This window comes from Centruroides vittatus, unplaced genomic scaffold (genome assembly GCF_030686945.1).
Source record: "Centruroides vittatus isolate TY-2023 unplaced genomic scaffold, ASM3068694v2 scaffold_1782, whole genome shotgun sequence".
Lineage (NCBI taxonomy): Eukaryota > Metazoa > Arthropoda > Arachnida > Scorpiones > Buthidae > Centruroides > Centruroides vittatus.
Genome location: NW_027122685.1, coordinates 89,651 through 114,411, shown reverse-complemented (window position 1 = coordinate 114,411; position 24,761 = coordinate 89,651). Strand labels below are relative to the sequence as shown.

The 24,761-nt window shown below is 31.8% G+C and overlaps 1 protein-coding gene across 1 annotated transcript in view; it reads left to right on the top strand.

Annotated features, from left to right (window-relative positions):
- The window catches only part of LOC136987413 (uncharacterized), a 272,592-nt gene that overhangs the window by 180,899 nt on the left and 66,932 nt on the right, over positions 1 to 24,761 (top strand). Inside the window, 6 exon segments of the mRNA XM_067285148.1 lie at positions 8,078 to 8,177; positions 11,695 to 11,862; positions 15,654 to 15,735; positions 19,415 to 19,505; positions 19,507 to 19,548; positions 24,156 to 24,208. Of these exon segments, the coding sequence (XP_067141249.1) occupies positions 8,078 to 8,177; positions 11,695 to 11,862; positions 15,654 to 15,735; positions 19,415 to 19,505; positions 19,507 to 19,548; positions 24,156 to 24,208 (536 nt within the window).

Sequence of the window (24,761 nt, the reverse complement as noted above, 5' to 3'; positions counted from 1 at the left end):
AGAAATTGTTTTGAAATTTGGAGTTTACAAAGATTTAATGTAACTTAATATAATAAAACTTATTACATGAATTCTACAGGGTGTCTGGGAAATCATTTAACCCCATATTTTTGTTTGTGTAAAGGAGATATAAAAATATACACACATGTCCAAAACTTAAGGACAAACACAATTACTAGCAGTGATAACTAGAAAAAAAATCACCAAGCCAATTGGTGTCAATTTGCTCAGATGTTTGAACAAAGCAGAGAGCAAATGCATACTGAGAGATCTCTCTGCCTGGGTATTGGTAAGCACTTTCCATTCATTTTCCACCTATGCCCAACTACTGTATATATCTTTTTCACCAAAGACTTACATTTATTGCTTTAGTTTGTAACAGGTATGTTGTGGTTACCTTGTGTTAGACATCAAGTAATACAGTTCTTGCCATATTTGCCTGCATTCATTTACAGTTTTCTCTATTATCCGTCCTCAAGTTTTGGACATGTGCAGGCCTCGGAGTCGCTCACTTTTCTCACTTGTACTCACTTTTCTGAAGTATCCTCACTTTTCTCACTTTTCAGGTCATTTTCTCACTTTTCTCACTTTTTTGGTCATTTTCACGTGCTTAATTAAGATGTGGGGCAAACCAAAAATAATTTTAAAGCCAAACGAATTGCCGAATTATCGGACTATCAGAATAGAATTTTTTAGAAGAAAATACGCGGCCCTGAGCAGACTCAAAATTGCAACTGCCCGCTCAGTGTCGTTAGGTTATAGGAAACAAAAATTTATTTAACGTATTTAAAAAAATCTTTTATGCACTTAAAAAATCCCTCTCATTACAAATTCAGAAGCCAGTGTTGAGTAAAGTTATGTACTCATGCCATATTTTCATTATTCGCCAAAATCTACCTTATCCGAATTGCATTTCCTTCTACAGAGTTTAAAAATAAGTATTCTAAGCATCCCTGCGGTTTTGGCTGTTTTCTAAGAAAATCACTAAAGTCCTTTTGCAGGGGAAAACACATTACGCAGAGGGATTAATCTCTCAAGCTGACAACACTGCTGCCGCTTTTAAATTCAAAATATATAATTATTAAAATTAACACGAGATAGTAACGTAACCTCCTACCACTAAAAAAGATTTCGTTTCTGACCATTTAGTTATCCTGGTTATAGCCCAATAATTTGGCAGATTATTTGGTTTTAATTAACAATCGGGTTATGGAGTTGTCGTTTACAAAAATATTTTTTTACTTGATTTATCTTTAAATAATTTCATAAACTTGAGTTTAATAAAATTACTTTAATGATTTCATAGCATATTGTTAACATTAAATCACATCTACATCTTCCCATAAATGTATGTTTAAATTGACTACAAGTATAATTATACTTGTAGTCAATTTAAGTAATGTAGTAATTCCATATAGTAAGTGTTATTTTCATAAAATGTGTGATTACTTTGCTTGTGAAATATCCATTTTTTAATCTTCTCATATGCCAATTATAATTGTGCATTAATTGAGAGACTAAAAAAGTAAACGAAAATGTAAATTCATATTTACATATAAAATTTACCAAATAAATTAAAATATTCGAAGTGTTGTAAAAAGTACAATACGTAATTGCTTGTGAGAAAGATTTTCACACGCTTCCCAAAGGTTAACAACTTTGCAACGATGTTAGTTTTTATTCATCTGCAGGAAAAAGTTTTTTGTTATTTATGAAATCATTAATAAAATATTATTTTACTTATATTATTTGGAGTATATTTATTTCAGATTTATTATTTTATTTGGAAATCAATATTTACACATCTCGAAGCATTAAAAAATAAACAGTTTCTGATAATGATAAATATCCGAGAATAGCCAAATTAGTGAAATCAGCATCGAAAATCCCGTTCCCATGAATGAGAGGATCAATTTTATGCCGGGCACTTTCTCCTGATAGAGCATCAGTGTTGGAAAGAATGCTTAATTCACTTTTGATTGTTAAGGAGGGACTAAACATGTATGACCAAAGCCCACACCTTGTACCTATTGCAAAAGACGACTGAACTTAGCTTCCTCGGTGCATAGAAATTATCAAGAACGATTCGAAAATGAAAAGAAGTTAAAAGAATAAGAGAAACGGAAAAAAGAGCACAGAAATGTTTTGAAGAACAACAAAAGAAAGCTGTTCGTAACATGAAGATTATGGAACGGCAACTGAGTTTAAACCAGAAAAATGTAGAAGAAAATGAAATACATGCGACAGTCTAAGTTTTGTTAGAAGCAGCAAACAAAAAAACTGGAGAAGGCTATTAACAGCAAGAACATGAATGAAGTACAAGCAGCACGTGTGATGCTTATTAGTGTTAAGTGTTCAAAAGCAAGAGGAAGCGAAAAAGAAAGAAGCTGATAACATGCAGAATAATCTTAATAAAAGAACATCATCTTTCATGACTGATTATTTACAGAAGCCAAAGACTTTTCAAGTATTCATGGTTTACTGGAAATACAGAAGCCACTGGTTATCGGGAAACAGAAAAAAAAAACGCGATATAACCGAGTAATAAAAATTCTGGGCTTTTACTAAACAGATTATACATGCTATGGAATCTCTGTTCTTTCATCAGCAAGTGTTTCTGATATAAAATAAGCTTAGTTTTTCAATCCTGAATTTTATTCGTAGGTTATATCGAATTAATTGACGTTTACGTAAACATCGAAACCATGAACGCCCATTTAGCATTGTTTCTTTAACAATGACATTGAAAGACAAATACTGTCGATATAAAAACAAAACATCAATTGCGATTTTATTATACAGTACTATAAATCGCTTATTAGAAATTCGTGTAGTTTATATTTTTCAATAAAAATTATAAATGCTGTAATTGAAAATTTAAAAAAAATGAATATTGAATATATAATAGAACATCAAAACTTATAAAATTACAGAGTAAAAATTCTCTAAAAAGCAAAATGAAGTTACTACTGTATAAAAATTTTAGAAGTTTTCGTTCAGAATTAGAGAGATCTTTTCCTTACACGTTATGCGGTGAATTCGAAATTTCACACCTTTATGTGAATTGACGCAATACCGTTAATTCACATAAATGTATGAAATTTCGAATTCACAGAAACTTGTAAATGAGGAGACTGTACTTAAAACTAATAAATAAACAACTTTTACATCAAAAGGAAACAAATGACAATCGATCTATCCACCTGTTCTGCATATTTAGCTCTTTCTCGTATTTCGTTGCAAATAGAAATTCGGTGGTAATTGGTAATTTAAAATTAATTGACTCAAATGCTTTTAAAATTTAGGGAACCAAAAAAACGCGATATAACGAGTGGCTACTATATTACAGTATATACAGATGTGAGGCTCTGGATAGGTCCGAACCACACTGAAATTCGCGTTAAAATCATTTATTTTTAGAAAAAAATTATTTTTTAGAGGAAAAAAAAAATAGAAGTTAGAAATAGTTTTTCTTAAAGAAAACGACGCGAACTTTTAAACAATAGAACAATGGGGAAACGTAGATCGTCTATCTCCGAGTGGGAATCGAATTAAACTTCGATTTTGACCTCTCCCGCGCCCCCGAAAGGTTTCGAATTGTCACCAGGTGACGAGAAGAGACCAATCGGAAAGCGGAATCGGAGGAAAACAGATAAAACCTGAGAATTCAAGGACGCGAGGGCTTCTTCTCCCGAAAGTTCCAAGTGACGGATCTATTGTTGTGTGTGTGTCTGGTGCCCATCTTCGTCTCCGTCTCCCGACCTCGGATCGACATCTTTCCATCAACGGAAGTCGACCGCATCGTCCTGGAGTCGCAGAGTCGTCGAGGGAACAGGCCATTCGCGACCCAGGGACACTACTTCAAAATGGGACTATATTGGAAAGGAGAGGAAGACCCAGAGACTGCTGCCGACCTAGAACTTCCAAGATCGCGGAAATCTTGTAAGCTTCTTTCGTGTCAAATAAACGGTTTCTTGTAACCGTAGAGTCTGTCTCAGTGCCGATCGCCCACATACGACCCTTCGCGACCGCTCGACCCTCTTGACATAGTCGGCACCCTGTCGGCAAACTCACACTGGTGTCAGAAGTGGGATTTTAAATGCAGAATTTGCACAAATTCAGCGGGCCCACACTATAGTTGAGGAGGCCGACATCAAAATTTCGCCCCGAAATTGAGTTAAAGGTGGGTCGGAACGATAGATGCTGAGACAGACACTTCGGCGCGAACTCGCGAGTTAGTTAGCAGTTCTCTTTCATTGGCCTTGAGAGGAATGATACCTGCTTTCTTCGGTGAAAGTAAGCGTATTATGACTTCTTCGATCCCTTAAAAAAATATCGAGCTTAGCTGGATGATCCCGCAGAAATGCTTTAGTTAACCAAGCGCAAGCTCGCAGGTGCGACAATGATAGAATAAATATGCTTGACCGAGCAAGAAAACGCCACTATAAAATAGTGCCAGCAGCGGAAGTAGGCAAGATGTTCCGAGGTCAGTTTTTCAAAATATAAGTAAAAACATTAAACTGAGCGTCAGGATGCTTGGCACTGCTTCATTCACAAAAGCTCTAAAGGTAGCCATTAGGGAAGAAACGAGTGACTAGCAGAATGCACAGTTTTGTCAGGCGCGAAGCTGAAACGGCGGAGAATAACGTAATGGATTCGGGAAGAGTGAAACTCCATAAGAAATCTGCGTTCGGTGCAAAGATGGGTCAAAATTTTAAACAGTTTAAAACTTTAGGAAAAATTGTTAGATAATCGAACATTGTCAGTACCGATAACTGGTGCGCAAAGATAATATTCAGAATAAACAAATGGGACAACCCATGGAACGAGGGAATAGCGAAGTGGGAAACGCACACCCCTATCCGAATTCGCTGCAATGCTTTTCACAACCTCATAACATGCAACCACTGTCGCCCGATTGGTACGGAGAAAAGGACGTCCCTCTGCCATCTCTAGTCGAGTGGAAATCGAGGCCAATGCGTTGCAGGTTCCGATTATAAATCCATCGTATTCATTGCGATATAGGCTAATTATTTCAGTAGATACTCTTTCATCAATCGCAGAATGGGCAAATCGAATCCGAAGTCGATTGAAATTTAGAACAGGCACTTTATGTAGAGGATTTTCTGACAGTATTAGCCCGGAAACAGGCCAATGCGACCGCAACTAGATGCTTAGCTTTTCTCAGTCCCAAGGTAGACGCAAAACAAGCAGATTGTCAATTGCAAAAAAAAAATATAGCAACTTTAACCTAAGGTCAAGATTATAAGCGATTACAGTATCCTACTCTCTATTTTCTATCGGTCCGATTTTGCGAATGGTGAATGATGAACTTTCATTCTGGAGAGGAGAGATCATCATAAAAACAAAAGCGAATGTTAATTTTAATTGAATTCACGTTTTCTAAAAATAAAAATTGTCGCTGAAAAGAAAATGTATGCAAAAAACGGGATTAAATGTTAAAATTGTCGCGAATTGGAATTCAAGTCAATGTGAGCGTGGTGCATTTCGAAAGGGAGCCATAGTATTGTTTTTGTTTCGTGTAAACCGTTCTGTCCATACCTTACGAAGCGCTCACGATTGAGCCTACACTGGTCAAGGGAAGAGAGTCATGTCGGGGAAGCGACTTATCTCCTTGGTCAACGCCTTTCCAAAATTTTCTCATACTTAGGATAGATGACAGAAAATTGTCACTTTGTCCGTCCTAGAGAGAATGAGGATTTGATCACTCTCGAGAAAACTTAACGATGATCTTCTATTTGATTCACGCTCATCAGAAAACAATTTTGTCGTGATCAAAACATTGATGAAAACTTCTGTTATAGATTGAGTAATTTATATAGTCAAAATGTCAGAAAATTTTTTCCTTTTTTGCGTACATGATGATTGATCATACCTGTCACAGTCGAGACTGCGAATAGACTCTGACCAGATCAAACGGAAGTTACGGAACAACACTCTGAACTGCGTGACCTTGATTAGCGGTAATCTGCGTCGGAAAACCGATGATAGAGAACTGTCACTGGTTCAAGAGACTGACATCCGGAAGTTATGGCCGTAAAGACATTGGCAAGATCACAACTGCACACCGTCAATGCAGAATCTCCATGATCCTCTTTCGTTCCAGTGCAAAAAAAAAAATGGAAAAGATTCGACCCCCATGGTAAAGACGAAGTTTTTCAGAAAACTTGGAACGGAACTAGATGCATAGCTTCGAAAAGCACGTGTCTTCAACTTAGATCCAGAGAACTCCGCGCTACACGTGCACCGGAAATGGCTATGAAGTTCCCAAGTTCCAATTCTGGTTGAGACAGGCGAATCAAACTAAACATTGAACCTGTTATCAGATTTCTGAATCAGATGTTCCGAAAAATTAGGAAGGGAACACGAATATATTCCATTCCTCCCCCCTCCGTTTCAGACCATTTTCTGAAAATTTTGAGATTGTGTGAATTGCTCAGTCTGAAAACGAAAAAAAAAACTCACATGTTTTAGAAAATAGTTTGTCGATCATTTATGTTGTTAAAATATTATTCGAGGACCGTGATTGTTATTTGATTATTTGTAACCAATCTTATAAACAGACATGTGATGTTACACAAACATTTCGATGAATTGTAAACGATATTCTATACCATTCAATAATGTATCGAAAAAAAAAACTTTGGTGTAACGCGAAACCGAACGCGCGCCAAAGAAGGCTGGATTCTCAGACAAGTATCGCTGTTACGTCACTTGGCAAACAAAGGGAGAAAGGACTGTCAGCTTCCAGAGCTGCCAGCTAAAATGTCGTTATTCCGTTACGACATTTTAAATTGGCGGGAAGCTCTGTGAGGCTCTGGATAGGTCCGAACCTCACTGAAATTCGCGTTAAAATCATTTATTTTTAGAAAAAAATTATTTTTTTAGAGGAAAAAAAAATAGAAGTTAGAAATAGTTTTTCTTAAAGAAAACGACGCGAACTTTTAAACAATAGAACAATGGGGAAACGTAGATCGTCTATCTCCGAGTGGGAATCGAATTAAACTTCGATTTTGACCTCTCCCGCGCCCCCGAAAGGTTTCGAATTGTCACCAGGTGACAAGAAGAGACCAATCGGAAAGCGGAATCGGAGGAAAACAGATAAAACCTGAGAATTCAAGGACGCGAGGGCTTCTTCTCCCGAAAGTTCCAAGTGACGGATCTATTGTTGTGTGTGTGTCTGGTGCCCATCTTCGTCTCCGTCTCCCGACCTCGGATCGACATCTTTCCATCAACGGAAGTCGACCGCATCGTCCTGGAGTCGCGGAGTCGTCGAGGGAACTGGCCATTCGCGACCTAGGGACACTCCTTCAAAATGAGACTATATTCGAAAGGAGAGGAAGACCCAGAGACTGCTGCCGACCTAGAACTTCCAAGATCGCAGAAATCTTGTAAGCTTCTTTCGTGTCAAATAAACGGTTTCTTGTAACCGTAGAGTCTGTCTCAGTGCCGATCGCCCACATACGACCCTTCGCGACCGCTCGACCTTCTTGACATAGTCGGCACCCTGTCGGCAAACTCACACAGAAATTTTTAAAATGTGTTTAACCATAACAGAATAAAAAGAAATAACAATTTTTACTGCTGTTTTGCTGAGTTTTCCTTCTGTGTTTTCACTTTGTTTTGTCACTGTTGCACTCACTTTTTATTCACTTTTTCTGTATTTCAACTCACTTTTCTCACTTTTTCAAAGGGGAAATAGCACTCCTAGGCCTGCATGTGTATATGTCAGAACATACCTTATATATATTCTGACATATATATAATGACATATGTTTTGATATCTCCTTTACAAGAACAAAAAGTGGAGTTGTGCAGCTTTTCTGATACCCTGTATATAATTTTGCTCAATTATTCATAATATATCATTTGTATTTAATAATAACTAATAATTGTGATTTTGTGAAGTTTATAAGTGAGGTTTATTATTTATAATAATGTGATTACATATTGTTTTAACAGAATTTTCTACATTTAAGCACATTATGTATATTATAAATGATACTATATAAGCAGTTGTTATTTTTAAATATTAATATAATTTCATTTAATCTAGCAAGTTTTGAAACTACATCAACAAGTGATAAATTATGGTTTACTGCAAGGCCATTATATTGAAGAAAATACTTTTGTTACTCATGAACGATCAGCATTAGGTAACATTAATAAATTATACTAATAATATGTGTAATTATTAATTGATGAGTTAATTAATGGATCTATCAATGTAAGAGTTTTCTATTAAATAGACAAAATTATACTAATAAAGAAAAAAGAAATATAACTGTACATAGAAATTTTAAATTATCAAAACTTTTTATTTTTAAATGTTTACTTGATCTTTTCGAAGCTGAAAATATTATAGTTAATATATAAATATATAATATACTAACTAAGCACATCACCGGCAGAGCTGACATATTATTGTTTAAACTTGTTCCTAAGTACTGTACATTGAATTTTATGTAACTATTTCGTGAAAGCTGAAAAAAATACAGTTAAAATGTTCTAAAATATGGTTATTATTTATAATTTGCTTTTATTTTGATAGAAATAACACAAAATGAGATTGAAATTATTTTTTAAATGATAGTTATATTAAAAATGAAAGCATATGACTGTATTGTAAATGCTAGTTATATGTGTTATAAAGACAAAATACAGTAGTCACTTTTTAGATTTTATACATTTGAAATAGTTGTTATATACATAAATACAGTAGAGAACCGAAAATCGGAATCAATTGGGGACTGGGGTTGTTCAGATTAGTGATTTGTTCCGATTACCTATTATGTACGAAAAAACACATTAACCTGTCTGATGTTCAAATTTTTCTCTGTTGCGTGTCGCTTCGTGTTGAATTTTTCTCCGTTGCGTGTCGCTTCGTGTTGAATTTTCGTCGATTTTAAGCCTAACGAAAATTTTTATAATAATAATCGAGGCTATCGTATCGTTAAAAATTATTTCTGCATTTTGTACAAACAAAATAAATATATTGAAGAATATAAAAACATGAAAATTATACTTTAGAAGTAAATTTAGTATCAAAAACGTTCGATTCGGCACGACACAGTCCGACTGAAAATCGTGCCGATTACCGGCGATTCCGATTACCGGGGTTCCGATTAACGAGTCTCTACTGTATTATTATTTTACAATTGTAATGTTACAAAATTGTGAGACATTGTTTCTTCTCCTTTCTTCAATAATAAAAGAGTGTTTTGACAAGCAAGCAAACAGAATGTGATTATGGACCAAATTTAATCATTAAAATATCAAACAGATTAAAGTTTAGAAAATGAAAAACATCTATATCGATGATTGCAATAAGTTATAAAATCAAAAATATTAAAAAGAAATTATTTTAGCATAATGAAACATGACTTTTTGAATTTAGAATTAAAGCTTTGAGATAATAATTAGATTTTGCATGCAAATATAATATAAAATTGAAAAATATTCATTTCACCAAGCAAAAAATATTTATATTTAGTAATTACTAACACATATTTTTTATATTTAAGTTATTTATAACTGTTGAAGTGTTTTATATTTATTAAGTACAATATGTTCCTGATGAATTTATATGTTGATTGCATTTATCTAGATCTTTTTAAACAACATTAAAAAGTTTTTCCAATTAGCATTTTCTAAAATAAAACTTGACATCTTTCATGATTTCTTCTTTAATAATTCAATAATTCAGGAAATATACATAAACTGGTTAAACTTTTAGCAATTATTAGTTAATTTTAAAAGATTTAGGTTGTTATTGTTTCAAGATTACTCCTAAAAGCTGGAACAATTTAATAAACACATAGAGGCACTTTTACATACAGATACATTGAGCTTGTATATTTTGATAAAAATATTTTCATCAAATATACAAGCTCATTTAAAGGGTGTGAAAAAAGTTTTTGTAACCTGAGGAGGCTACAAAACTAACGCAGCCAAAAAAGTTTGTTTTCTTCTATTCATCTATTAAACATTGGTGCTGGAAGTAGCAAGTAAAACCATTTGTGTGTGTTTGTGTATATTTTAATACTTAACTTCATAAAAGTACAAGATGATAAAAAATTTCAAAATTATTTTTATATTGTCTTTAAAAGAACAAATACATATTATGCACAATTATACACATACTAATTTGTGGTATTATGTATAAAAATGCTTTATTAGAAAGTTGATTTTACAAGTTTATAATGAGAAAAGTTAATTTAATCTTTGCTTCATTGTCAAAGTGTCATTTTTGGATAGAGAAAAAATGTTGTGATTTGGATCGATATTTTTTATAATATCAGCCTTACAAATGCTGATATTTTAAAAAATGCTGAAAATGTTAATTTATAAAACAATCACTTGTATATAAGTGATGAAAGTGATTTAAAGACAGGATAATTTACTTAAGAATGTTTTTGAAATTATCAACTCCATTATATTAATTCAAGGAATTACTATACAGTTCAATGAGTCTAACTTATTTATTTCTGATTAAATGTTTTTGAGACCTTTTCATTTCATTGTCAGATTAAACACTTAATACAGAATAAATGAATAAATTCTGATGAGTAACAGATTTAAACATAGGAACCACACCATTGAATCACTTAAGGGCATTTTGAAATTGCCCATTGTGGCCATTGTTTGTATTTCTCAAATTAGAGAAATTATTAGAGATAATCATAAAATAATGTGTTAAATTTCTCTCCTGTCATTTCCTATATGTGTGGCAATGATTTGTGTTATCTTTTGTTTGTATTTTTTTTCTTTAAATGAATAAACAGCCATGGAGTGGCGTTTCTGTTGGGCCCGCCACTTTTTGGTTCAGTGTGTCTTTGAAAATGGATCAAAGTAGTTTTATATGATTTATACTTACTTGTAAGGTATCCTACTCACTATCTGTGAACACATAACTTGCAAAAATGATATACTTAACATAATGTTTCAGTTTTTATTACGTAGAAATCATATAAATTATTATATATGATTAAAATTAATATTTTTATCAAAACCAGTACTGAACAAAACAGTATAGAAAATAAAAATGATTCTTTTAGGATGGTTGCATGCTATACATTCTCCTTTGACAACAGTACAGTGCTATTGAACAATTACAGTGCAGTGCTATTTCCTACATTTCCATTCAGAGAATGGTTCTGCTCATTCATCCATCATGAGTTATGATTTGATGAAATGCTTGAGATTGTACTGCACTGTTTAGTAGTGCTACCACAAGTAGTGTGGCTGCATGACAGAAATTAGTTAATGAGTCAAAGCAGGAGTGCAGAGTACTCCTTGACTTGTAAGCATTAGTATGGAAAAGACAAAAACATCAAACCTTGAATTAATTTATTTTAATTAAATTTAAAATATATATGTTATGAATGCAAAATATCTAAAAGTTTACTCTTCATTCATAGTGCTAGTGGTTATATCCATAGTGGTACAAGGATGAATGTAAGCTTGCATATTGTAACAAGGTTCAACCCAATATTGGTTCTAGTTACACTACTGTTATTCAGCATTCTCATATTAGGCAGCCAAGAGCTGCATCTGGATCAGATTAATAGTTGACAAAATGCATTTATTACTACTACAATGTTTTAAATATTAAACTGAAAACAAAAATTATTTTTCAAACATTTTTATTGATAATATAATAATTTTTTTTAGTTATAGAGGTTGGTCAGATACAAAATGAAGGACATCATATTTTAACATTTCCAAGTAGTCGTAACTCTCAATCAAAACAGAAAGAAGGATATCCATTACTACCTGCTTGGATGACTGATTCCATTGAATTAAATTTTAACACCTGGTTACTTCAAGACATTTATCATAGTAAGTTTAAAAATTTTAAGTATAAATTTTGTATATTTATAATATATATATAACAAACATCCTCATGCCAGGCCATTTGACCAATTGCTATGAAACTCAGCAGTTACGTTCAAATACTTTAACTTATATGTTGTCATACACCCCATCCCAAATTATTGATTGAATTTCTATATATTGATTAATTTCTGTCTACATTTGATTGCTGGCTTTACCTGTAGTGTCATCTATTGGAAAAAATTTAACAAAATAATTAACTAAGTATAATTCTTACAAAAAAGAATATAATTTAAAATATATATATATACATACACAATAAGATCCTGCTTAACGTGGGGGATGTGTTCCTAGACAACAAAGTGCTAAGCGAAACAGCATTAAATGAGACCATTTTAACATATAGTAAATAGGGATAGGAGAACACATGACCAAAAACTAAGCAAATTGTACTATAATTTTAAATTATTTTTATATAAATTTTTGCATAATAATATATGTTAAATAACACATAAACATATGCCCACAGAAATGTAAATTTAATTTTTTGTGACAAAGGTCTTGGCTCTTCTGAAATTCTTGTTTTTTGCAATGAAGTAATGTAGGTTTCATTGGTCACTTTCTTTTTCTTTCCTTAAGCAGATGTTGGTAGCAGAAGATAGCATCCAAAATGCCTCGTATTGCTTTGGCATCCTATGAAAATCTGGATCATTCGATCAAATCTGGTACAATTTGACCAACGATTTCAGTTATCGTTACCAAACTTTTACTAAGGAACTGTAGAGAAATTTTTTGGGTTTATCTTCAGGATCTCTATTTTCCAGTTCTACACGAATTCTTTGTTCTGCCAGTTCTTGAAGGTCGTCGTTGGTAAGGCTCTTACCAGAAACCTGCAGTAACTCCCCAATATCCTGCTCGTCTACATCTCCTATATCGATTAAGTTGACAATTTTGTCAACCTAACGATGCAGCAATAGGCTCTTCTCGATGAGAATTCTTGGATATCTTCAGCCATAACTTCTTCCACACTTCGTTCATGCACTTATCAGTTAATTCTTGCCAAATGAAGTCGATATTTCTTATGGCATCCATGATGTTATATTTTTTCCAAAATTGCACAAAACAAACATAGATTTAAGGGAAGTACAGCGATATGATGAATTGCCACCTTTTGCTGATTGGTTCGTGTTTGGGAATAATTGTATTATATGCGAATCAATGAAATACCATGTTAATTTGAATCAGTGTAAATTTTGAGCGTTTTTTAGGCATCAAGCAGACCGCATTATATTGAATCAGCATTAAGCGAGACAGCGTTAAGCGGGGTCTTACTGTATTATATTCATCAAATTACTGCACTAATGATATAGTGCAAAATTATGCCAATACTGCGACAGGTAGCACATAGTGTTTTGCTTCTGTACATCATACTTTTCCCATTAGCAGTAGAGTCGTGCTAGCATAACGCTGTTCAGAGGAAAATTTTTTAATTGAAATAACATGACTTGCGGTACAAATCAGAAGTTTGTATATAAGGTAATCAAGTCCATTTCTTTTATGATTTCCATGTCTGGTCTCAACTTTCATCTATCTAATTCCATTCTCAAGATTAAGGAAGGACAGAGTGGATGGACAACATTCGGAATTTATAGGTCTATAATTTTTCAAATTGCAGCTGAATAAATACCCTCCAATATCCGAGTGGACAAAACCAATGAACACGGTAGTCAGTCGTAGGTTTGCGCAAGGCCAGTGGACTGGCCATATGGAGTTTTCTGGGTTTTCTTTACATTAGTAACACTTAAATTGAGTCAGCTTTACATAAAAGTCTTTCTGGGATGCATTTTCCTTGGCAGATCACTCATGTCACATTGCCATAACCAAATAAACCAAACCAATTCTAATAATTTTTCTATAAATGCAATATTTACTAGGACATGTTTAACTACCACGGCATCCCACCCCTCCCCTGATTTCATCTCCCCTTAGTAACTCATAAATCCATTACCCCAAACTTCTTTCACTGATACTGCATAAGATGTTTTAACATTCAGCCAAATTAATGTACAGTATGCGCAATGTTTTTAAGGCACAAAGTAGAGCTTGAAGTCTTTTTTTTTTTGTGCCGATGATTATTTTTCCTATTTATTATTATGGTGATGTTACTTCATTCAAAATTTCCTGTAATTGTAGTCTGTGTAATGTGCACTTTATTCACATATTGAGTCTTACTGTCAAATCTGTTTCCGGTACATTTATGTCACAACTTTCAAAAGTTTCCTTTACTTATATGTTTTTGCTGAGCTCTAATTTTTCAACATGTTTTCACCAGAGATTTCTTTACATAAATTTTTTATAGATTTCCTTTGAAGTTTATTTAACAATTCGCTTTTGTTTCTCAAAATCTTGCTTATCTTCTTTCTGCAATTAATTCAAATTTAGTCTTCTTATTTTTTTTCTAGTCTCAAAATTTTGTTCTGTAAATAACAAATCAATAAGGTCTTATAAGTAATAGTCAATTGTTGTTGTTCTTATCATTCCAAAGCACACAGAGTCAGTCATTATCTGCTCCTTTATAAATTTCTCATTCTGTTTAAAGCAAACATATAAACATTCTCCAAACTAAAAAATCTAGCCATATTAGATCCAGACAAAGAAGAATGAATGAACGAAGCACCTAAGAAAAATGGCAGTATTTATGATTACATTTGTAAAGTTGAATGAGTTAAATTCATTACTAACGAGTCTGTCATAAAGTACAAATTTCACTTGGTGCGCATGCTCAATGTTTGATGACATTTCAAATGAAACTCTGGCAAAATTCATGAAAAGTTAGTTTACTTTGTGAAGAAAATGGTACCTGGCAATATCGATGTTTCTTAATCTATTGGAGTGTTTAAGAAAGGGTCCACCTTTTAATCCACAAATAACTGTCCATCTGAAACAATCTAAGAAAAATATTTCAGATAAAACTACACTAACAACATTCATGACTTTGATTTTAGGAACATTTTGTTAGACATTTCAATTGCGTCATTTTGTTGTAAACCTCATTTAACTCGTTCAGCTTTACAAATGTACCCTATATATCATCACACATCTAATCTACCAGTTATGAAATTTAAATCTGCAACTCTTATCTAATGTCTATTTGACATTCAGATAGCATAATTGCAATATTGTCCTATATTAGATGAAAATTTGAAATTCTGAACAGATTGTTTTTTAGATGTATAAAATTTTAATTAATTTATTCACATAAACTGTGTGATTTTATATACAGTTGACTCTGCATAAGTCAACACCCGGATAACTCGTCACTCGTCGGTAATGTAGTCAATTTCTTGTGGTCCCGGCCGACTTTCATAGGCATTAATGTTATTAACCTTAAAAAACTCGGTATACTCGACATCATTTAACTCGTCACCACTGGATAAATCAACATACTTTTTCTGTTTCACACTTTTTAGAATTCTGATAAGTCGACTCTCCCCCTGAAAAATGAGTTCACACCACACAGCTTATTGTACAGTGTAAACTCATTTTTTCAGGAGGGGAGTCGAATATTCTATCTTGCGTTATTAAGCAGACATTATATTTCTATTTATATTAATTGTAACTCATTTTGTTTTGAATTGAAGATTTTATAGCATTAATATACAATAATGATACACGATGAATGTAATGGTTAAAATTTAAAATATTATTATTATTATTATTAGTATAAAATTGTGAACTTTATAACATATTCAGTATCACGTAAAACAGCATATTAAATACAATTAATATTTTTACAGTTAATACTTCAATAAATATTGCTGTAGTATTTTACAAGAATTTTTCTGCGTTTTTACCAGAAAGATTTTTGAATCGGCATGGGTATGTATTAAAAAATTATCTAAATTTTATAACAAAATCTGTGTGTCTATAAAATCTGTAAAATTTTTATTTATTTTTATTATATTATTATTATAATATAGGTTCAATAACATTAGCCTCTGAACATGAAATGTTCATATTTATTAATTTATATAAAAACAAAAAAATATTATACAGTAGAGCATTGATTATCCAAATATCGATCAACTGAAACATCGGTTAACCGAAAGCATTCCAGTTGGCAAATTTAAATTTCCGCTAGTGCTGTGGCACTGCAATATTTGGATATGTCTTGGGCTACTCCAATATTATTTTTGTTCGTGTGCATGTTTTAGCTGGCAGCACTGGCATGACCATGAGAGGGTACTTAAGGTTGCACCAGGATTTGAATGAATTTCATGGGATAGGTTAATATATTTTTTCGTACATAATCGTTTATCCGAAAAATCAATTATCCAAACAACCCCAGTCCCGAATTGTTTCAAATAATTGATGCTCTACTGTATATTTAAAAGTTTTTAGTTAGAATTTGTTGGTTTATTATATGTCATTGAATACATTTACAGAAACAAATATATAGATGAAATTTTCTTTAATAGAAATTATTTTTATTGAATTGAAGAATGCTTCCAGTTGTGATCTGCAAATGCCAATTAGAATTCTTGTAAACAAAAATCATGAAATTGCTAAAATACAGTATTTACTCACATATAAGACGACCTCGCATACAGGACGAGCTGTGACTTTACAGATCAAAATAAAGAAAATTAGATTTACTAGTACAATTCTAATTTTATTTCATTTAATCAAATGTAAAATATTGAATGAACGTAAATGCACACATTGTCCAGCAAAAAATACTGGCATTTTAAACTTCAAGGAAAAATCTTGTAAAATTGACAACATAATTTGTTCATGTAAAGCTGGACAATTGGGAACCTTTTTTGCCACTTGAATCCATTCTCCGTCGATTACACTTATGAGTTTCTTCGAATTCTAATTTCCGAATAATTATGTTTTCACATGGGAATGGATAAAACTTATATCCAGCTTCCATGTGATTTGGAATTCAGTTCAAAAGCATTTCCAGGTTATTTCCAGTTTGCTGACATCATTTTCAATAATCTGTGTCTAAACAATTCTTCTTTGTCTGGCATTATGGTCCTTGGAGGCCCTTAGCCACAATCCTTCTCCATCTCATTTGGTCTATAGCCTGCTTCTGCCAATCTTTAATTCCAAGGTCTTGAATATCTTCAGTGACCCCATCTATCCACCTTTTTCTGGGACAGCCTCTTGGCCTCTTCCCTTTTCCTTCATAGTGGAGCTCTCGTGAAGCTGTTGCCATTATAGGAAGCCTTACAACATGGCGTAGACAATGTAATCTTTCAGCCTTAATCACCTATGTGATCATACATTGTCTGCAGTTTTTGGTTTGTTCTTCTCCATATTGGAATCCATATGCAGTCCTTGGTTTGTTTTTCTCCATTAACCATGATACCATTATCATCATAATCTTCCACAGGTCTGAAGATTTTCTTTAGTATTTTGTTTTCAAATCTCTAATTGTAGTTCCTCCTGCTTTGTCATTGGCCATCTTTCACATCCATACAGAATTGCAGGTCTAATCAGTGATTCATATACAGTTAGCTTTGTCCTTTTACCAAGGAGTCTGCTTTTTATTATGTGTGTGAGTCCAAAGTAGATTTTGTTTCCCTTTAGTAGGCGAGTCTCTATCTCCTTCTTGATGTCATTGTTTCTGTTTATGTCAGTCCCTAAGTATTTGAAGGATTCCATAGTGCTGAATGTCATATTGTTTACAGTTAGATGTTCTTTGTGGGATTCTCTCTTTTTAGAAATAACCATATATTTAGTCTTCTATTCATTGATGATCAGACCCATGCTCTTGGCAGCTGTTGCTAATTTTGACATTAATGCCATCACCTCTCTTTTAGAGTATTCAATTGTGTCTACACAATTGAATACACTAAACGGAAACTATTTGAAAAAACACTATTTGAAAAATTTAGTGTATTCACTAAATTTTGCAAATATCTCAGATCCAACATTGATGGTTCACAACTGAAAATATCTTTTATCTTGGAAAATATTGTTTTGTAGTCACATTTTACTAGAAGTTTTTTACTTAGATATTTTGATGAGTTTTTTTTTTTATCCTAAAATTTTTATACTTTGGAAACAGGCTGCCATTTTTTCAACGTAGTGTATTGACAAGACTATGTCTCGTTTATAAAATCGTACATCTTGCTGTCTTACCAGCTTAGGGGTATGAAGGAGTTGAAATTTGGTACAGAGTACTAGATGCCCAAATCATGCGTGCATAAAAAAACCAGACTTGTAGGTTGTCAGGGGACCGAGAATCGAAACACAATAAAATACAAAATGATGACACTCTCTACAAACAGGCAGTAGTGCGAGATTTGCGCATGCGTTGCTGGTTGGTAAGTTGGAAATACGAATATTGTGAAATCGAATTTTGACAAACACGTGCGTTGGGAAGTTTGAAAAGCAAATGTTGCTAAATCAAATTTTGACAAACGAATCTTTAAAAAATCCCATTTACCTGTCCCGTGTTATTCCCCACATATTTCTGGTCTCCATATGCTAATCTTGACCAATTGACCAGAGATCTCTTTTTTCATCATCGGAACTTTTTGAAAATTGATGGCGCATCGTTATAATTTTATATTAAAACTAACTTCTGAAATAGAATTCTTTTTTATTTTTACATTTATTAATATATATATATATATATATTTCGTTTGTGCAAAATAAAATAATAATTGTGAACGATGCAATAGCCACCATTATTTTTTTCAAAAACGGGAAACTTTTGCATTGATAAAAATTCAACCTGGGGTGTCATGCGATGGAGAGAAATTTCAATGTTTAATAGGTTAATTTCAATGAAAATGCATCGCAGAAGACCTTGTGGTTGTGGCTGTGGCCGGCGAAGTTTCAATGATCGTGCTCAAAATCAGCGATACCAAAGATGATTGGAGAATGAGAATGAGACCCACCGTGAGCGTCGAAGTGATCCCGCTTAGTAGTGAGTCTCCGAGACAGTCTTGCCGAAATACGGCCTTGCCGTTTTACTTGTTTTGATTTAAAACAAAGTTAGATAATCTTGGAATCAGGCCTCCTTGATGGGTGAGGTGACAAAGTGACTGCTTCAAGCAGCAAAATGAGTGGTCAAAAATGTTCAAAAGGAAAAAATAAATTAATAAAACTAATAAGCCAATACAATAAAATTCTGTAAATGTACTTTAAAGTTGTTTATAAATAGTTCATACAAACATGTCAGTGTTAGAAGTGCTTTCTATTGACAACAGTTTGGAAATTTTCACAGCAAAAATTGGTTCTCTTCAGATCAAGTTACCATTGAGCTGGTGCTGCATGGAATTTTAGCATTTTCCAAAGTTCAGTTTCATACATGATTATTTTTATCTATTCTTGTGTAGTTTTTTTTATGTGAACCTAAAAGAATTATAATTTTTTTTAATTAAATCTGTTTTTTTCGTTACATGACTAAATCTATTAAATTGATGTGTTCCAATATATTAAACTATTTGATGATATTTGATACCAGCTTATGATTGAGCTGTCACATTCAATATTAAATATATTAGCATGCATAATCACTTACGATAATGTAATATAGTTCACAGGATATGGAATACCAGTTGCATTCTCGTTTAATTTCTGTTGCTATACAAACTGGAGAACACATGCTAGGAACAAAATCATTAAGTTTTGAAAATCATAGCCCGTTTGGCTCATCTTAATCATACTGTTGTAAGTATTTAATAATTTTCAATGATTTTCTTTGTTCTATTAATACTGTTTATATATATATAATATATATATGTGTAAAAGAGATAACTGTAGTAATTATTTTTTCAAATATTGCTTGGAATAATTATTGTTATTGTAATATACAAGAAGATTTTGATTAACAAGGAATATATTATTCAGTTAGTGTAAAAGTTTTTGATCAATTTCTAACTTTTTGCTTTGTACGTGAGTAGTGCCAAAAGTTGACATATGTGCACTCACAACGTGTATAAAAATTTTTGGGGTGTATGAGAAAATCTTCAATTAGTCAATATTGTTTTTAAGTGTAAAATGAGTTCATAATCTTGACACTTACATACAAAAATTATCTCATGTACTTACTTCAGCAACATTTAATTGAAATTACAAATGTTTTACTTTTATTTTAAAATTTATATTAATCCATTGTATTTGTCATATGTAAACCTTATAATGTGTTGTTGGTTGATGTATAATGTACTGTACATTTCAAATCACGTCTTATTCTGTTTGGAACATTTCTTCATTTTTGAATGTTCTATCTATGGAATGGCTTTTTTACTCGAGGAAGGCCTCTGAATGTGGCCAAAAACATTTGTAATTTCAATTAAATGTTGCTGGAGTAAATAGGTAAGGTTTTTTTTTGAATATAAAAATTGTGTCAATTGTGAATTGTTTCAGTATATTGGTTAATTAAATGTTCATAATCTTAAAATAATAATAAATGGGATGACAACAATTTTTTCTAATATTGTATGTACATATTAGGATTTTAAATATAAATCTCTAAAATTTCCAGAAGATTTATGTTGAATGAGATGCATTGTATTTTTTTTTTTTTTTAAATGATAAAGGGCTATATGATTAAAAAAGTTTACCAACCATTATTGTACACTAGCTGTTCTCAACCTTTTATTTTTTTTTGCCACAGCCTCTGCAGGACTCTTGTCAAATTCTACAGCTTGCTATGAAGCAATCAAGTCTGGTTGACAAATTTCTTCCATCTGCTCTTATATTGATTACAATATATATTTCAGTTGTAATGAAAAACTTACTGAAAGTTTTGTATCAGAGTTGAGGAAGTTTTGTTTACGACCGAATAGAATATTTTACTTTTGTTATTCTAACAACAAAGAATTTTTTCTTTGTCTAAAAATGTTTCATCCACGGTGTTTCTTTGGCTTTTCCTGTAAATTCTAGGTTCCTCTTATAATGGTTTTAGTCTATGGCCTCTTTAATGTGCTGTGACCCAAGTTGAGAACAGCTATTGTAAATAATGAAAAAGTTTCTTAAGCAGTTCACAGTCATTGAAAATTAATAAAAAATATATTTAATTTAATCAAGAAACATACATAAAATCTTCTAAACCATTAAACAATTATTTTTTTACAAAAGTTAACAAACAAAAATGTTATTCAAGAAGCTAGGTTTTATTAACTTTGAAATTCTTGGATGTCTTTAGTTGTAGGATATGCACGTGGTGAGTTATTCAACAAGAGAATATAACACACACAAATGTTCTCGTCACCCGTGTTTATTTACTTTACAGGATTCTTTTACAATTCCGACACTCCTCGTTCTTTCACTATTAACCTTTTCTACATATAATTCCTGCGGATACCCGAGTATCTGCAGGAAATCGTTAAGCAACCTCGCAACAAAGGAATATTCACCGCGTTACAAAAATAAGGAACTAAGACTAAATACTTAAAACTACTTATACAAATAAAAAAAAGAGAGAAGAAAAGATAGACAATAGGATAGTTGGATATATGATGATAGAAAAGAATGGGTACCCAAAGTGTCGGCGATCTCGGGGTGATGGTGGCACTTGCTAGATTATTAACTTTTCGGGTTGTTGATTGAGGACGTCTATCCAATTCTCTCAATAAGCTTCTCGAGGTTTCTATATCGGGATATATTTCGGATTTTCTCTCGAAAGTCAGCTTAGGCTTGTCGTCTCCTTTGTTCTCCAGTCGATGCCAGAACGACCTGGAGGCCTTCACAACAAGTCCTATCTCTCCAACGTCCCAGTCGAAAAGTTACCTCTTGTCCTACACTTAGCCCTCAGGCTATCACCTTTTCTTTGTCTTTTAATTAGGTCACTACCATTTGAACAGGGAAGGTTTAGGGAAGAAAGAAGTTTCTAGGAAAAGATAGACAAAAGAACTAATGAAGAGGAAGAAAATGGAATAAATACTAAGAATAACATATACTACAATATACAAAATAAGGCGTACGGCCACAAGTAATAACATAATTTATTACCACTGAAGATGGACCACTAGGAATCTTTGAGATCAGACAAGTAAAATATAGAGAACTTATAATTGATATAATTTTATTAAAGCATCAAGCATACAGATGAACAAATTTTATGAAAATAAATGAAAGTGTTGTCATTAAAAGATCAGAAGGGAGTAATTAAGACAATGGACAATGCATAATTTAACAAAGTTGTTAGGAGTCAGAATTTTATTAGAATAAACTTTTCAAGCCTTTAAAGTCTCATCTTTAATCTCAAGCAAGTCTCGAACATAAAGTTTTCAAGTCTCAAATGTAAAGAATATAAATAATATGTCATTCAAATGGTGTATATTATTTATATTCTTTGATCTAAATATGAAATTTTAAAGTTTCGAAAAAGTTTTATTCTAATAAAATTTGGACTTGTGAAGTTTATCAGAGACATTCTTTATGGGTTTCATTATGGATGAGGTTGATTATCAATGAATATTTTTATTGATAAGTTATGACTTAATACAAATATTTAACATTTAACAACTTTGATTTAACACACTTGTTAAGGGAAATGCTTCAAATTCAAATTGCTTTTCTCAGAACAAAAACCTTCTAGAAATAGCAAGGAAAAGTTTTGGTTAATTATGCCTTTGTGTCCTTTTTAACTCTATTTAAAATTTATTTTGTATACTAGTACTTTCTATGTATTAACAGGACTTATTATACTGGAAATTATGGATGCAGATATTTAGTCTTACAGATCAAAAATAATGTTCTTTATTTATTTCACCTGTTTACTATTAATTAATTTATTTTTTCTACATCATGTCGTCGTTCCTCATGTTTTCTACATCATGTCGTCATCCAGTATAAGAAGTCCTGTTGATATATAGAAAGTACTAGTATACAAAATAAATTTTAAATAGAGTTAAAAAGGACACAAAGGCATAATAATTAAACATTATTTAATAATCTATAGCCGAATTTCTGGAAAATTGGAGAATGCAGAGAATGGGGAACACAGCTGAAGATATAACAAATTTAAAAACAGAAATATGGTATTTACAGAAATGTAAAATAGAAGCCATAAAATTACCAACGTTGAGTTTACCAGTGAGTATCAGCAAAAATTTACAACAACATGATGTAGAAAAAGAAAATTAATTAATAGTAAACAGGTGAACTAAATAAAGAACATTATTTTTAATCTGTAAAACTAAATATCTGCATCCATAATTTCCAGTATAATAAGTCCTGTTAATATATAGAAAGTACTAGTATACAAAATAAATTTTAAAATTTTTGGTTATCTCATCATTGGGAATCAACTAGGGAAAAAGTATTTTGCTGTAATTGACTCTTGATAATGGGCATTTGCATTGGCTTTTATACCAAGTTATTGTTATTAATCACAATATTTTTATCATTAATATTGTTATCTGAGTCATTCTGTGAATGTTATTTGAGATTTCATCACCATAAATAATAATTTATTAAAGATATTTAAAAAAACCTTTAAGTACAATTCCGGGCTCATTTTTCTTTCTAGCAAACATTTTTGGTTCCTTTGATAAGCCTGCTTCAAGTCTGTCAAAGATACTAAATGTCACTGTTTTATATTGGATTGTGTGTTCATGCAACACATACCAATACAGAACATCAACATTTAGAATCTTTGACAGATTGAAGCAGGCTTATCAAAGGAACCAAAAATGTTTGATGGAAAAAAATGAGACTGGAATTGTACTGAAAGGAGTATTTTTTCAAGTATTTAAATGTTATTCTGTCTTGGATTCTATTAATATTTATTAAAGATGGCAAAAGTTTATATAAATGAATTCATTAAACATTTTTCTAGAAGCTTTCTCCTTATTTCAAAGGAACTTAAATTCCCAAAATATTCAATTTATAACTTTTCACTTTTTTAATACAGTAATGAAGATTGCAACCAGAAATCAACAAATTTGGCTGAGAACAGCTTTATTTATTGTATAATTAAAGAAATATCCATGGACCCCCCATTTTAACAATTATACTTACATTAAAAACTATACAAATATTTCAACAATAATTATGATAAAACAGAAAAAATAATAATGTATAACTTACAGTGCATATTTTTTTTTTTTTAATTTTAAGTGCAGTTATTTGCAAAATTGCCTTTTTTTACCTATGGTTTTCAAAATATGTTATTGGCATTGAAAATGTAGCCTACTCATTGGATCCAGCCAGCCTTGAGTATTTTAATGCTTTTTAATTTTGGAATTTTTGTTATTTATTACTAATGAATTATTGATATATAATATAATATTTATATTAATGTAGATTTTATATTATTCTTTGATTAGAATCGACAAATTACTTGGAACATCTCTTGTGGATTGGCTGATTTCTCTCAAGGGTAATTATATTTTTTAGCTATACAACACTTTCCTAGACAGAGAATTCTAAAGATTGTGCTTTTTATCTGATTAAATAAATTTATGTAATATGATAATTAACTTATTTATCTTTAATCAAAATGATTTATTTTTGATTCAGATATTTTAAAATCATTTCTTTATGCAGTTTTTTTCTTTCTGTTGAATTTTTTATATCTTATAATCTGTGGCATAACTATTAATTTTAGCCTCTTAAACAAAATATGGCAAATGGCCCTATTCTGGCCCTAGACTTAGAGACTAGCCCTTCATATTCATGATGGTATAGAAATTTAAACATTTTTAAATTGTTAGAAAATATTATAGGTAGATATATTAGAATTTCTTTTGTTGTAGGCAAATTTAATATCAAATAAAACAGGAAAAAACATTCTAAAAATAAATCTACAAAATGATTTATAAACAAAATAAAAAGTATTCATTTTAACAAAAAATTAGCAGAGGAAAAAAGTACAAAACTTGCAAAAGCAAAATCACAAAGCAATTACAAAAATAATCACAGCAGTCGTATAA